Source organism: Phocoena sinus, chromosome 15 (genome assembly GCF_008692025.1).
Source record: "Phocoena sinus isolate mPhoSin1 chromosome 15, mPhoSin1.pri, whole genome shotgun sequence".
Taxonomy (NCBI): Eukaryota; Metazoa; Chordata; class Mammalia; order Artiodactyla; family Phocoenidae; genus Phocoena; species Phocoena sinus.
Window position 1 is genome coordinate 81,704,330 of NC_045777.1, and position 16,173 is coordinate 81,720,502.

Here is a 16,173-nt window from a genome sequence, read left to right on the forward strand (position 1 = left end):
ACAACCCGATTAAAAAATGGGTGGAAGACCTAAATAGACATTTCACCAAGGAAGACATACAGATGGCCAAGAAGCACATGAAAAGATGCTCAACATCACTAGTTATTAGAGAAATGCAAATCAAAACTACAGTGAGGTATCACCTCACACCGGTCAGAATGGCCATCATCAAAAATCTACAAACAAGGGGCTTCCCTGGTGGCGCAGTGGTTGAGAGTCCGCCTGCCGATGCAGGGGACACGGGTTCGTCCCCTGGTCCGGGAGGATCCCACATGCCGCGGAGCGGCTGGGCCTGTGAGCCATGGCCGCTGAGCCTGCGTGTTTGGAGCCTGTGCTCCACAATGGGAGAGGCCACAACAGTGAGAGGCCCGCATACCGCAAAAAAAAAAAAAAAAAAAAAAAAAAAAATCTACAAACAATGTATGCTGGAGAGGGTGTGGAGAAAAGGGAACCCTCCTACACTGTTGGTGGGAATGTAAATTGGCACTATGGAGAACAGTATGGAGGTTCCTTAAAAAACTAAAAATAGAACTACCATATGAACCGGCAATCCCCCTACTGGGCATATACCTGGAGAAAACCATAATTCAAAAGCACACATGTACCCCAATGTTCACTGCAGCACTATTTACAATAGCCAGGACATGGAAGCAACCTAAATGTCCAAGTACAAATGAATGGATAAAGAAGATGTGGTACATATATACAATGGAATATTACTCAGCCATAAAAAGGAACGAAATTGGGTCATTTGTAGAGATGTGGATGGACTTAGAGTCTGTCATACAGAGTGAAGTAAGCCAGAAAAAGAAAAACAAGTATCACATATCAACGCATACATATGGAATCTAGAAAAATGGTACAGATGAACCTATGTGTAGGGCAGGAATACAGACGCAGACGTAGAGAATGGGTGTGTGGACACAGTGGGGGAAGGAGAGGGTGGGACAAATTGGGAGATTAGGATTGACATATATACACTACCATGTGTAAAATAGCTAGTGGGAAGCTGCTGTATAGCCCAGGGGGCTCAGCTTGGTGCTCTGTGACCACCTAGATGGGTGGGATGGGTGGGGGGGTAGGAGGGAGGGGGTGTAGGTATACATATAACTGATTCACTTCATTGTACAGCAGAAACTAACACAACATTGTAAAGCAATTTTACTCCAATAATAAACAAAAACAATATTGACAGCAAGATTTCCAAAGAATCCTTTTGTTTGGTACCCCAGAAGTTTTGACACCCTGAGGGCAATGCACCATTGCAAGATCTGGGGGCGAGAACCCTGACTATCTTCTGCCAGGTGGGGAAGGTGACTGAGAAAGAGGGTGCCCTGGCCACTGGGATGCTTTCCAGGAGAGTAGTTTTAAACGTGAACAGAGAGAAAATGAGGATCTGGGGCAAACATGGCACTGAAAGCTGTGGGGACTGTGCAGGGCCGAGGTCTGCAGCCTGTGCACCGTCTCTGTCGCCGTGGCACACTGGCCCGGCTCTGCTGTCGGGTCGTAAATTCACAAACATGAATGGGTAACAACAGAAAACGATGTGGGAACCGAGGGAATCAGGAATTTTGCACAGGAAGCTTTGGGAGATGTTGTTTACTGTAGTCTGCCTGAAGTTGGGACAAAATTGAACAAACGAGGAATTTGGTGCTTTGGAAAGTGTGAAAGCTGCTAGTGAACTCCATTCTCCTCTATCAGGAGACGTAACAGAAATGAACGAAGCTCTAGCAGAAAATCCAGGACTTGTCAACAAATCTTGTTATGAAGATGGTTGGCTGATCAAGATGACACTCAGTAACCCTTCAGAACTAGATCACCTAATGAGTGAAGAAGCATATGAGAAATACATAAAATCTATTGAGGAGTGAAAATGGAATCCCTAAATAAACTAGTTTGAAACAACTTAAAAAAAAAAAGAAAGAAGGATCTGGGAACTGATTCTTTCAGAACTGGCTGTGTCCTCACACTCTTTGGGAAGATTTGTGTGTTCTCCACCCTCCCCCTTCCCTATGCCCCCTCCCCCAGGTCCTCATATCCTTGTCTGAAAACGGCTACAGTCTGACATGAGACCCACATACGGCCACCAGTACCCTTCCTTCTATGGACCTCTGATAAGGCTTATTATTTTTAAAATGAAATCAATACTTTTACTGCTTCATCAAGGACATTCTTAAATGAAACTGGATTTTTAAAAAAACTATGAATGCATGGCAATGAAGAATAGTTCAGTTTTGTGCCATTACCTGAAATTTATGCTTAGGCATTAGCAGTTTCACCCACCATTACTTTTGTAGCATCACTGCAAAGTCAACACAGTGAAAAAGACAAAAAAATCTATCTTATGAAAACAGTTTTGACCTCCCAGACCGCCTGGTTGCAGGGACCCACACAAGTCCACAGAACATACTTTGAAAACTGCTCAAAATTAGATACTTCAAAGATAAGATAATGTTACAAATAATATCATACCAGAAGATTTGAGGTTTTAGATGAAACGGATAAATCCATAGAAGAAATTAACTTACCAAATCTGATTCAAGAGGAAATAGAGATATGAACAATTCTAAGCCAAATTCTAGGCTTCAGAGATAAATTCTTGTGTAAGTCTCTTCTGAGATACAGAACAAGATAGATATAATTTTGTTCTAATCTGTTTGCAAAGCCACAGCTGCAGCTTACTTTAGGACAAATGGACTGTTTCATCACTTTAATATTTATTTATTCATTTGGCTGTGCTGGGTCTTAGTTGTGGCATGTGGGATCTAGTTCCCTGACCAGGGATGGAACTCGGGCCCCCTGCATTGGGAGGGCAGAGCCTTAGCCACCGGACCACCAGGGAAGTCCCATGGCATCACTTCTTAATGGTCATTTCGTTGGCCCCAGGTGACAGGAAGGGGCAGGGTGGGGGCGGGTGGGGGCCCCGGGCTCCAGCCAGGTCAGGAACACCCTACTCAGAGCCCATCAAGCCTCAGTGGCTGTGCTTACCAAGGCTTACATTTTTTACTCTATTTTTTTCCCTTTCTTTCAGATTAAAGCTATATGGAAGTTTAAGTGTTTTCTTCCCCACCTTGATGGACTGCCTTGGGTATCTCCTCCGTGACTCATGGCACTTCTAAGTCCACAGACTCAAGAAAAGCATTAATAGCAGGGCTTTTGAGAACTTGCTGGGAATTAAACCAGGCGGCTGCAAACTGATTTCTAGGCCCCAGAGTAATAGAGTTGATCGGATTGACGGTGCTGGGAATCTAAGAGCTGTTTCCTGAAGACTGTCATTAGGTGAACGTTTACAAAACATACAATCCCACTTTGAGGAGCATCACTCTGCCCCACCCTTCCCTCCTCTCGTTGCCGCTGCCTCCTCCTCCATCTCTGTTCTTGTCCTGGAGAGAGGAGTGGAAGAATAAGGTATTGAGAAGAGGAAAAGAAAAAAATGCCTTTGTGACGGGGGGAACTGAGACCACTGAATGGCTTGGCTATTCCAAGTATGTGCTCAGATTCTCACTGGGGTCTGGAAGGACTGGAGATGGGTCACACACCTGCACCTCTCAGGCCACCCTCAAGTTTTGTTACCTGTGAATTGTTCTCATACCTCGGGAACTTTGCCCTAGCTGCTGCCTGTGCAGATAACACTCTCTCTTCCCCTCACCAGCCTGTATCACTGCTGGAAAGTCTTCTCACCTCTGGACAGGGTCCTGCTCTTCATCACCTTTTCTTAGCACTTACCGTATTTTCTTGGAATTGATTAGATTACTGTCCTTAGAGTGAAGTCCCAGGAGAGTAAGGTCTGTTACGTTGCAGAGCTGAATGGGTGCACTATAAATATTGGAGGCAGTAAAAATTGAGATCAACTGCGAGGCAGGGCCTTAAGGGAAATCAGGAGATCACAAGAGTTCATTTTGTATATCATCTGAAAGACTTGATTCTCTCACTACCAGGATTCCTCCTGTGAGGGCATAAAAGTGAGTGAACCTGAGTGAGCCACGTAGCCTCGCTCCTCATTCCCTCAAGCATTTCACGTGTTTCACACCTTCACAGTGATGGGGCTTCACCAGTTTTCTACGATCTGTATGGATCTACATCGGTAACTTCCCCAAGTCTTTTCTACTTGCTTGCCTTGTACAGGTTTTGTGCTCATGTGAACTCTCTGATGGGCCGGAATGTTTTCTTCAGATTTTAGTAATTTAAAGGAGGCATTTTTACATGAAACAAACACCAAACTTGGTTTGTTTGGAAGCATAAACTTGGTTTATTTGGAAACTTCAAGTAAGGGTGAATGTTCTATATTGAATCCTTCCAGCGTCCTCCTGAGGGACTCAGGTCCCTCGGACACGGTGAGCAAGGATCGGCCCTCGGCGGCCCCGCGGAAGACCACGTGGGAGCGCAGCCAGGTCCCACTCAGCCCCCTGCGCCCCGCCTTCCGCGCCCCGGCCAAGCATGCGCCCTGAGGACCAGGTGCGCGGCGCCCCACCCGGCCTGGCCAGCAGGGGGCGCGGCTGGCGGTGCGGCAGGCCTGGAGTGTCGCGTCGGTGCTGGGGCCCTGCGCCCAATCAGCAAACCACCGAGAGGCGAAGACCTTCCATTTTCCTAGAAGGAACAAGTGGATGTGGGGGGACCGGGGGAAGTGGTGGTGGTGAATAGGACCGACCCGGAAGCGAAACGGAGGGAACTTCCGTTCTTTGTTCTGTCCCCGGTGTGTGGGTCTGTGACAGGGTCCGACGGGGCCTGGTCGGTGTCCGGCCCCCCAAATCTCCCGTCCCTGCCCCCAGGGTGAGTCCGGCCGCCCCCGGGGCTCGCGGTGGGACGGAGGCAGTGGTCGCCGGGGAAGGGGTGGTGTCCGTGCCGCTGCGGCCCGCGGGGTCCCCAGGCCCTCCCGGGGCAGGGTGCCGGGAGGCTCTGGTCCTGACTCCGCTTCCCCAGGGACCCCGCCCCCCAGCGGGCCCTGCGTCGCGGGAGGAAAGGGGCTGCGGTTATGGTTCTGTGACAGCGCCCAACTCGAGTACTTTAAAGTTCTGGTATGGCTGGATAGGCGTTCCTCTCTTTGAAACAGCCGATGACAACGACCCTAACTTGGTCGTTCCTCGAGACGCTTTCATTTGATGTTAACACAGTTACAGTTATCTGCGCCCGCGGCACGAGAGAGGGTCGAGTTTTTACTGGGCTGGGTCTGAGGACCAGAGAATGAGTTCAACGAAGTGTGCGCAGTTAAAACTCTTCAGATTCCAGAATAATCCCCTTGGCGCCCAGTAAATCGAGTCTTTTTCGTAGAGTGGTACAACTGTGTCCCATTTCCAGTTGTAATAGATCCCTGATTTGATTCGCTTTTCAAGTGGGACTGAACACCGACCGGTGTTTCCATTCTGAAGGGCATGTGTAAACTCCAGGAGAGGATAAGCAGGATGCTGAACCTGAAGTCTGTGGGATAATTAGAGGAACTGAAGGTATTTATCCCCAAGAAGAAAAGTTTGTGGAGTGGGCATCATTTGGTTTCAGGTGTTTGGTGGAGAATTTTGTGGAAGGAGAAGATTCTATCATTGAAGGTCCATAGGGCACTAAGCCTCTGAGAGGTGAAGGTCCAAGGGGCAGGTTTTTAGTTTAGCATCTGAAGACCTCTCTAATGGCTAAGCTGTGCAGCAATGGGACAGACTCCCGGCTGAAGCAGCTGAGAGTGTCTAGCAAGTTAGCTGCCAGAACCTTAGGAACTTGAGAAGGTGTTTCTTGCTCTGGGTGGGAGGTTGACCTGGAGAACCTTGACTTCTGTTTCAGCTCTAAGGGTTCAACACAAATACCAGTTGTGGTCTTAATCAGTATTTATTAGCATATGTCCCCTCTCTTTTCCTCTTATCTCTAAATATCTAGATTAGAAGTGAAGTTTACATAAACATTTAAAATGCCTTTTTTTTATCCCTTAGTCCTACAGCATTGGCATCAACTAAAGTCAGAATTCCCAAGAACTTGAATGGAGGCTGCCAAGTTCCCAGTAACTGCTACTCTGGCCTTTTAGAGACCAACTCCAGAGAAGGAAGGAAAGAATCCAGGAGGTAAAGCTTTCCATGACTTGTTCTCACTGCCAGGTCATCTTTCCCAGTCCCCAGGCACACTCCAGAGAGTGGGGTTGGCAGTGGAGCAGGGGAAGGGCCCTGCCAGGACCTGAAGCTCTGGGGGCACAATGGAGGTTTTTCTTTCTATGAGAAACATTGTTTACTGATACAGACACCGGGGACTTGTTCTCAACAATATCCGTTTGAGTTCCAGCTTTGGTTAACCCAGCTGGGAGGAGGGAGTGTTGCTTTTTTCTCTGGAGTCAGAGCCTCTGACTTTCCCTTCTTTTCTAAAGGAGAGTTTAGACTGAGAGCGGATTTGTTGGGGGTGCCTGCTTATAACCAATCCTGGAGATTGTAAAGTTCGTTGACAGAAAAAGATGTCTGGCTCTGAGAAAGAGTTGAAGGGCCCCAGCCAAGAGGGTGATGGTGGCAAGAGGGTGTGTCACCTTGATTGTCAGTGGGTCTGGCTTATGCCTGATTCATTGCTTTTCACTGTGTAATGGCACTGGTGATGGGCCTTCTACATCCCCTTGCTGCCCAAGGACTAGAGTTCTCTGAACTCTTAGGGCCCCTCCCCTTTTTATGCCTTAATGTGAATGCAATAGTCTGTAATGATGAAGCAAATACCTTTTGCATTGCTGATTTTCTAACTCCTTCCAGTAGTGCTTTGCACTGTTAATTGGCACTCACCAAATGTTTGTTACACGAGCAAATGAACAGAGGGAGGCAGACAAAATCCAGGGGTTTTCCCTGTTCTGGCCTCAGTGTAAGGATGTGCCGGCAGCTGCGGCACCTAGGCTCCATCTGCTGATTCTTGCCACAGCGTTCAGTTGTGAAAAACAAACTTGTACTTGAGATCCAAACCTTAGTCTAGGTACTAATGTTACATCTTATTCCCTGGAGCCACAGAGAACAGCAACCGGGGAGTGGGGACCTTACTAGGGACAAAAATGGAGTAATAAATAATCTTACGCTTTTTAAAAAGCATTGGTTCTTGCTTCAGGGACTTACATTCTGATCCAAGGAAATCTCTTATGAGAGAAGGGAGATAAAAAAGAAGGTTGGCTGCTACCTTCTTGGGGAGAGGAAACACAGCAACTGGGACTAGTCTCTCAGAACCTGGCGAATATATACACCCACCCCTGTGATGAGACGACACAAGGACCACAAAAAGGGACTAAATCCTTCAATAACATCCCACCTTTGACTGAGACTGGAAGCAGAAAACTTATCTTTTTTTTGGTTGGCTTTTTGGCCGCACCACACAGCTTGTGGGGTATCAGTTCCCTGACCAAGGATTGAACCCAGGCCACAGCAGTGAAACCGTTGAATCCTAACCACTAGATTGCCAGGGAGTTCCTGAATTTATCTTAATTTAATAGATCTGAGCTATTTGCCCTGGTTCTGTGGGACAGGTATTGTTTCCTCAGGGTTTTTAAATTAAGACAGAACTTATGGAAACTCCCCCATGGTCTCTGTTATTTGGGTGCTTTTTCATGGCCCCTCTTCCTCCAAGGATAGCATCTACATTTAATATAACAGCTAGAAACTTACCACAGTAAATTTCTTTTTCTTCTACTAATTCTAACATTTATGAGGGTTTTAAAAAAAATCTGTATAGGGCTTCCCTGGTGGTGCAGTGGTTAAGAACCCGCCTGCCAATGTTCGAGCCCTGGTCCGGGAAGATCCCACATGCTGTGGAGCAACTAAGCCCGTGTGCCACAACTACTGAGCCTGCACGCTAGGGTCTGCGAGCCTCAACTGCTGAGCCCGCACACCACAACTACTGAAGCCTGTGCGCCTACAGCCCACGGTCCACAATAAAAGAAGCCACCGCAATGAGAAGCCCGTACACCGCAATGAAGAGTAGCCCCTGCGCGCCTCAACTAGAGAAAAGCCCGCGTGCAGCAACAAAGACCCAGTGCAGCCAAAAATAAAATAAAAAACATGTATACATTAGCATTATCCATTATTCCAAGTATTCTTAAAAGTTGATATGATACTTACATTTTGCAGTCTGTGTGTAACACTCTTTTTCACTTTACTCTAATATTTTTCATTTGAGTAGTTGCTTCATATTTCATTCTGCTAATGGCATCATTTGGCACCCATGTTCCCCATTTTTTGTTGTTAGAAATATCACTCAGTGTTGGCAGGGGAGCCTAAAGTGGGATGTGGCCCAGGAACTTTGGCCTTTGACCTAAAAGACTAATCCCAGTTGCTGCATTTCCTCTTTGCTGTTCTGGTACTAACTGAAATGCTAGTTCCCCTCTGTCTGTATTCAAGAGGGTTTTTAAAAATTATCTTTGGGACTTGCTTCGTGGCGCAGTGGTTAGGAATCCGCCTGCCAATGCAGGGGACATGGGTTCGAGCCCTGGTCCAGGAAGATCCCACATGCTGCAGAGCAACTAAGCCCATGGACCACAACTACTGAGCCTGCGCTCTAGAGCCCGCCGAGCCACAACTACTGAGCCCACGTGCTGCAACTACTTAAGCCCGCACATCTAGAGCCCGTGCTCCACAATAAGAGAAGCCACCTCAATGAGAAGCCCGCACACATCAACAAAGAGTAGCCCCGCTTGCCACAACTAGAGAAAGCCCACACGCAGCAACGAAGACCCAATGCAGCCAAAAATAAATAAAATTTAAAAAAAAAATATATATATATAAAAAATTATCTTTGAACCTTGAACTTTTCCTTCTACAGTGCTTCCTCATTCTCATTCAAAACCTGCTTCTTGCTGGCTCTGCAAATAGGAGACCAGAGATCCAAGCTTCAAGCCCGACCCATGGAAACTCAGGCTGATCGAGTATCTCAGGAACCTCAGGCCCTGCTTGAGAGTGGTAAGGAATCAGGGTTCCCTCGTCTTTTTATTCAGCCATTCAGCAATCACCCTCATTCACCAAGTGCTGGGCTAACTTCTGGAATCCAGACTGGATAGGACATAGTCCTTGCCTTTCACTAGCTCCCCGCCTAGTGGGGAAAGGCGGAATGAAACCATTAGTTAAGTATAGCTTGGAACTTCCCTGGTGGCGCAGTGGATAAGACTCCTTGCTCCCAATGCAGGGGGCCCGGGTCGATCCTTGGTCAGGGAACTAGACTCCACATGCCACAGCTAAGAAGTCCGCATGCCACAACTAAAGATCCCGCATATCGCAACAAAGACCTGGCGGAGCCAAATAAATAATAAAAAAAAAAGAATTACAGGAAAAGATGTACGATCAAGCACAGATAACAGGAGGCATTTGTAGTTTGTAGATTTGATCTGGGGATAGAGAAAAAGAGAACAGTTGTGGGCATTGTGTCTTCAGTCAGGGCTGAGATGAAGCCCGTTTTCCTCTGGTCAAGAATTTTGTCCAGGAGTTTGAGATGTGGAGAATGATGGAAGGGACATGAACAGGATAGCTGTGTTCTGGCCAGGCTTGGGAGGATGGACGAGAATACACGAATCACTAACAGTAGTTCTGGGCAGATGTCATGGAGAGTAGAGTGACTGGAAAGAAAGGAAAGGACCTGGGGCAGACCAGAGAGCCTGGGTCACCAGGGCTTTGGGCATCTTTCCTCAGGCAGGAAGGCTCATGATGAGCGTGCTGGCCGTTAAGTGTAAGCACCTTCTGTAGCTGCAGAAGGAGTGAACTTAGAAATGTAAGAGGGGGTGGGTCCTTGGTTGTCCCAGGACCTGTGAGTTCTCTGTAGGTCGAGAGGCTCGAGTGCAGATCGACTGACTCATGGACCCTTTAATTGTCCTCAGCTCTTCCTTCCTCAAAAGTTCCTGCATTTTCCGACAAGGACAGTCTGGGGGATGAGATGTTGGCAGCTGCACTGCTAAAGGCCAAGGCCCAGGTAAGCTGTGCTTTTCTTATCCTTCTTTCCCTTCCCATTTTGTAGAAGCTTTTTGTGTAGCAACATCCCATTCAGTGCCCTGAACCTACGATTCCCTCTATCAGGACTGTGGGCGTTTCCTGCTACACAGTGGAACTTCGCTTTATCTCAGACTCTCTTCTCTCCTCCTTCTCTCTGACCTCCTCTCCCACTTCCCAATATGCGTTATTCAGCCCCATCCCGAATTAGCTTTTGGCTCTGCCAGTCCCATCCTGCAGCCTGAAATTGCACGGGAGAACATGTTGTTTCAGGAGTTGGTGACCTTTGAGGACGTGGCTGTGTATTTCATCCGGAAGGAGTGGAAGCGTTTGGAGCCTGCTCAGAGGGACCTCTATAGGGATGTGATGCTGGAGAATTACGGGAACGTGTTCTCCCTGGGTAAGGAGTGATGCTTCCTCAGTAAAACTCCCTTGGCATTTCTCTGCCTCCTTGTTTGCTAGTAATAGTTGAGTCACTGAAAATCATTAGCTAAGGACTGACTTAGTCTCAGAAAATTCTAACAATAGTAGCAACTCCCATTTGTACAGTAATTCGCAGTTCATAAAGAGTGTTCATAGATACTCTCTCATTTAATCCTCACAGTGATGCAGCTGTTGAGGTCGCTGGAATTAGCCTCATTTATAGGCGAGGAAAGAGAGCTCAGAGATCTTAGGCTTTGCATACGGTCATATTGCTAGTGACTGGCAGGACTCGAGCCCTGGCCTTTTCATTCTATACTTCTTTTTAAATCTGGCACTTTTTTCCATGTTATTCTTAGGACTTAACATTAACATATAACCCAGAGATTTTCCCAAAAGATTACATATTGGGATCCCTAAACATGTGAGGTACTGCTCAGTGCCCAAGTGAACATTCTGGAACTCTGTCTAGATCCTCCCCTTCTCTGTCAGACTTCCTTTAGGGATCTGTTGATTTGTGGATGGACCTAGTGTAACTGCTGCTCTTGTAGAAATTTCAACTTGCGTTAGGGAGCAGTTAGCTTCTTAACCTGTTGTCTGTGGACTCTTCATTCCTTTACCCTCGCCTGCTTTCAGTGAGGACGTTCTCCTGGGCAAGACCAGTGGGTCTTCCTGACTCCCATTTGAGAACTCCCCATGCATTTCCTCTCTGTCCTCTGCAGATCCTGGGTCTGGGATTGAGCTCTGGGGCCATTTGGTATGAACAGGATAAACCTTGTCCCATGTCTTTCCCTGTGAGCAGGATTCCCATTTCTGAATTTTGACATGATCTCTGGGCTGCAGTGAGAGGAAGAGCCGAGGGTCCTGGGTTTGAAGGGCACTGAGCAGAGAGGTCCTGAGAGGTACCTGTTCAGGTGAGGGAGATAACAGCTCTTTCTTTCCCTAACACTCACTGCCCTGCCTTTACTCTTACAATGTTGACAGACTAAAAATGCTAACAGTCTGGACCCTTTACCCTTGTCCTCTGTGCCTGAAGTTCCCTTCAAAACCCCAGAGCAGTGAAAATAGTGAAGGCAAACCTGGAAACTGTTGACATAGCCTCACATCGTAGCACAGCTTTCTAGGCCTGGGGCCCAGAGATGGACTGACCTCTGTCTCAGGCCTGTTTCCATGGACTTGGCATATAGGTGCCACGACTACAGACCCGAGTGTCCTTTTCTCCTGGGGCTACAGGGCTTCACCCCTGTCGCTTTGTATTCATCACCTTCCCACTTTTCTCCACACCGTCTGTGGTTAGTTTCTTGTACCTGCTCCCCACTTCATCCTGTAACTGTTCTGCAGTCACCATCTCCCAGGTTATCTTCAGTCTCTGACCTCTAGGACTTTGTCACTTCATTAAACCATATGTTCTGTCTCTTCTGTTTTTGGTTCCCTGCCTCTGCCTGATCCAACTTTCTCTACACTTCCACCTCCACCTCTTTTCTCGATTTTCCTTCCTGCCTTTCTCCTTCCCTGTTTCCTTGGCCCGGTTCTCTTATTCTGCCTTAGCTACGTACAGCCTGGGTAGGCCTCTTTGCACACAGATAAGAGTCATGTGCTTTTAGCCTGTGAACATTATGTGATTATACTGTCTCTGGTTTTGATTTTTCTTCCCACAAAGAACAAGTGACATTTGTGTTTTGCATTGTGCCAGATGGTGAGACCAGAACTGAACATGATCCAGAAATTTCTGAAGATACAGGATCACACGGGGTGCTATTGGGAAGATTCCAAAAGGATATTTCTCAGGGTCTTAAGTTTGAAGAAGCCTATGAACAAGAAGTCAGTCTGAAGAGGCAGCTGGGGAGCTCCTCTGGAGAGAGACTGAATAGGAAGATACAGGATTTTGGTCAAGTGACAGTTGAGGAAAAGCGAACCTCCATGGGAGGGAGAAGTGAGAAATACAGCGATCTGGGGAATAGCTTCACTGTGAGTTCCAACCTTATTTCCCAGCAGAGACTTCCTGTGGGTGACAGACCCCATAAGTGTGATGAATGTAGCAAGAGCTTTAATCGAACTTCAGACCTTATTCAGCATCAGAGGATCCACACCGGGGAGAAACCCTATGAATGTAGTGAGTGTGGGAAAGCCTTCAGCCAGAGCTCACATCTTATTCAGCATCAGAGGATCCACACTGGGGAGAAACCTTATGAATGTAACGACTGTGGGAAGACCTTCAGTTGCAGCTCTGCTCTCATTCTCCACCGGAGGATCCACACTGGAGAGAAACCCTATGAATGTAATGAGTGTGGGAAAACCTTTAGCTGGAGCTCCACCCTCACTCACCACCAGAGAATCCACACTGGAGAGAAACCCTATGCTTGTAACGAGTGTGGGAAGGCCTTCAGCAGGAGCTCCACCCTTATTCATCACCAGAGAATCCACACTGGAGAGAAGCCCTATGAATGTAACGAGTGTGGGAAGGCCTTCAGCCAGAGCTCACACCTCTATCAGCACCAGAGGATCCACACTGGAGAGAAGCCCTATGAATGTATGGAATGTGGAGGGAAGTTTACCTATAGCTCAGGCCTTATTCAGCATCAAAGAATCCACACAGGGGAGAATCCCTATGAATGTAGTGAGTGTGGGAAAGCCTTTAGGTACAGCTCAGCTCTTGTTCGCCACCAGAGAATTCACACTGGAGAGAAGCCTTTGAATGTAATGGGAGTGAGCAAAAGTTCTCTCCGAGTTACTGCTGAATTAAATATCAGAGAGTCTACGTGAAAGAGAGCCACACGCCTGTTTTCCTCACTTCCTCTGAGTTTCAAGAGCTCCTGCCTTACTATATAAGTATGAACAATTTGGGACGTGTCCCTTCCGACTCCATCCTTTCGCCTTAGAGAATGGGGCATATTGGGCAAATCATCCTGGCACAGTGGTTAGCAACCTAGTCAGTTTTCCCAGGAATGACACCAGCCTTGAAAAATTAGGGTGCAAGCAGCAGATTAAGTGCTGGGAGTAGAGGGAAGCTCTGGGACCAGTCTCCTTCCATTTGGGAAGGGAGTTTGCACTAGACCATTTTTCTCACACCATTTCCAAGGTGGGGATGGAAGCACAATAGGAATAAAATTCCAAGGATTCCTCTAATTGGAATCAGCATAGTCAGCACAGAAGAAAGTGGAAAGAATGTTCTTGGTCATGTTTTTGCTAGAAAGGGGAAATGGAGGCTGTATTTCAAAGCCACTGCTTCTAATCCAGCTTCAAATTTTGATAAGGAATGTGCTATTTTGTTTCATGACTTCATTAATTATGGGAATCTGGTGCTGAGGGATTTGTTATTTTGTTGGGCATGGGGGAAGACCCCAAGAGAGGTTTTCTGTAGTGACTGTATATCCTTCAGGGCTCTTAGAGCAGCAAGACCAAGTTTCCAAGAGCAGTCTGACCATATGGGTGGAGAACTCACTCTTCCCTTTTGTGACAGTGAGTCTAACATGAGGGAAGGGATCAAAAGCATTTAGCACTGGCCTCTGTCTCGTTCCCTCCCCTCTCCTCTCCCTTTTCCTCCTGCCACTCCTGTGATGGAAAGTGATTTAATCTAAACCCCTAACAACTAAGGACACCTTTAGGATCTCGCTCAGCCAGCTTGCCCTGCCCTCTTATACCAATGACCTCTGACATCTGGCCCCAGCAGCCCGACCTCTCCCGACCCCACCTCTGACTTCAACAGCCAAGTGTGAATACAGAGAGCACAGCCCAGAGGAGGAAGCTCGGGTCTGAGCCTGGCATCAGGGCTCCTTGCTGGCTTAGGATGGAGCTCTCCGAGTTTTCCCAGCGGAAGGGATGACCTTTCATTATATTTTCCGAATCCTGCTCATCCTGTAGCATAAATCAAATGCACTATTAAACAGAATAGTTTTTCAGAAGGACGGATGGAGTGTGTTTTTGTGCAGGTTTAAACAAGAGACATTAGTGACTGTAAATGGAATCTTCAAAAATTCATCTTTAAAACTTGTTCCAGACAGCTATTTGTCTTCTAGTCTCAAATCTGTGATCTCTCTCCCTTGACTCTGTCCTTTCCTCTGCACACTGCCACAGACTATCTCATTTACACAGCCGCTTACACGTTCGTACCCACCTTTAGGATTTCATGTGCTGCATGGCATTCTGTGTTGCACGATACTTAACACCAGCAACCAAAACTAGAAAGGTGTTTCTGAGTATGGGGTTCTTGACAAGAGCATACTTGGATGTTGGGTAACAGTAGGCATATTGAGGGAATTCCCTAGTGGCCCAGTGGTTGGGACTCGGTGCTCTTATTGCCAGGGCCCCAGGTTCCATCCCTGGTCGGGGAGCTAAGATCCCACAAGCGGCATGGCTTGGCCAAAGATCGCCCCCCCCCCCAAAAAAAAACCCCAATAGGCACATTGAGATTTCTTGGTGGGAGGCTACAGTCATGGAGAAGGCTGAGATGAAAGTCTGATGGAAAAGACGAGGAAATGTCTGGAATTCTGACCTCTGAAAAATTTTGGATCATATATTGTGACTGACTAATACGTTTTTAATTTCTTAAAACTACCATGAAACTCATCATTTTTGGCTCTTCTTTGACACCCACCACAGACTTGAGATTGACCAAGTGTAGACCATGAAGTACCATAGCAGGGTCACGAGGCTGCTTGTTAGTTATGCAGGTGTCTGAGCCCCAAGTCAGACCTATAAAGTATAATTGCTGAGGGTAGAGCCTAAACATTTACACTGAGAAGGAAGAAATAGAAAATGGAGGAAACTTCTAAGAGAGAAACCTGAGCTAGGCCTTATAAGACCCGTGTGTAAAGGAGAGGAGGGTCCAGGCAGGACAGTTTGGGGTGGGCCTGAGCCTGGCTGCTCATGTGCCCGTTCCACTGTGAAGCTCTGGGAAAGACCCCTGAACAGGTAGAACTGCTGGATGATGGACAGTCACTGCACAGCAGGGCTCAGCCTTCTGACCACCCCCAACCGCGACCCCTACCCCTGCCCCTAGAAGACTGTGACACTCCTCAGAGCATCTCAGGGGGGGCCCTGAGACTGAGCAGGGCCATTGTGTGAAAAATATGTTTTTTAAAAAATATCTTTGAGGGCTTCCCTGGTGGCGCAGTGATTGAGAGTCCGCCTGCTGATGCAGGGGACGCGGGTTCGTGCCCTGGTCCGGGAAGATCCCACATGCCGTGGAGCGGCTGGGCCCGTGAGCCATGGCCTCTGAGCCTGCGCTTCCGGAGCCTGTGCTCCACAACGGGAGAGGCCACAACAGTGAGAGGCCTGCGTACCGCAAAAAAAAAAAAAAAAAAAAAAAAAAAAAATCTTTGAAACAGCTACAACATCCGATTCACCTGATTCTCCTGATTGTTCATTCCTTTTTCTCTCAATGATTCCTCTTCTCAGTCCCTAATTGAGCATTCCTTAACGTTCAGTCACTGTATCAGTGGTCTCTTCCTATGCCATTATCCTTGGAACCCATTTATTCCCATGGCTTCGACTGTTAACCTCTATTCAATTAAATTTTAAATCTGCACATGGGGTACTGATCACTCTCAAGCTCCAGTCTCGGGTATCTAGCGGACTGCGGGGCATTTACACTTGGGCCTCTTAAAAGTTGCAAATTATTTGCTTCAAACCAAATGTGATTTTTCCCCCATATGCTGCCCCAAATTTTCTGTAAACCTCTCAGGGTCTAAACTTCTGAGTTTTCTTTAATTATGCTCATCCTCCTACATCTGACCAGTGTCAAGTCCTGGGCAGGGTCAGTAAGTGAGATGGAAAGACAGATTGTTGTCAGAGGGGAAGGTTTCAGAGTTGAGTCATGGAGGCGGTGGGGATTCCAGTGAAGGTAATA

The 16,173-nt window shown here is 47.3% G+C and overlaps 1 protein-coding gene across 5 annotated transcripts; it reads left to right on the top strand.

Moving 5' to 3' along the window:
* Positions 1-4,304: 4,304 nt before the first annotated feature.
* ZNF3 (zinc finger protein 3) lies at positions 4,305-15,008 on the top strand. Of its 5 annotated transcripts, XM_032604751.1 has the most exons (7): positions 4,306-4,770; positions 5,331-5,441; positions 5,913-6,041; positions 8,752-8,888; positions 9,797-9,888; positions 10,179-10,305; positions 12,019-15,007. In XM_032604751.1, the coding sequence occupies exons 4-7, from the start codon at positions 8,834-8,836 to the stop codon at positions 13,086-13,088; spliced, it is 1,344 nt and encodes a 447-aa protein (XP_032460642.1). In that variant the 5' UTR covers positions 4,306-4,770; positions 5,331-5,441; positions 5,913-6,041; positions 8,752-8,833; the 3' UTR covers positions 13,089-15,007. The 5 variants fall into 5 exon arrangements, with proteins under 5 accessions (XP_032460644.1, XP_032460642.1, XP_032460640.1 ...); XM_032604753.1 differs by lacking the exon at positions 5,331-5,441 and having other exon boundaries at positions 4,305-4,770; positions 8,802-8,888; positions 12,019-15,008; XM_032604749.1 differs by lacking the exon at positions 5,331-5,441.
* The last annotated feature ends 1,165 nt before the right edge of the window (positions 15,009-16,173 follow it).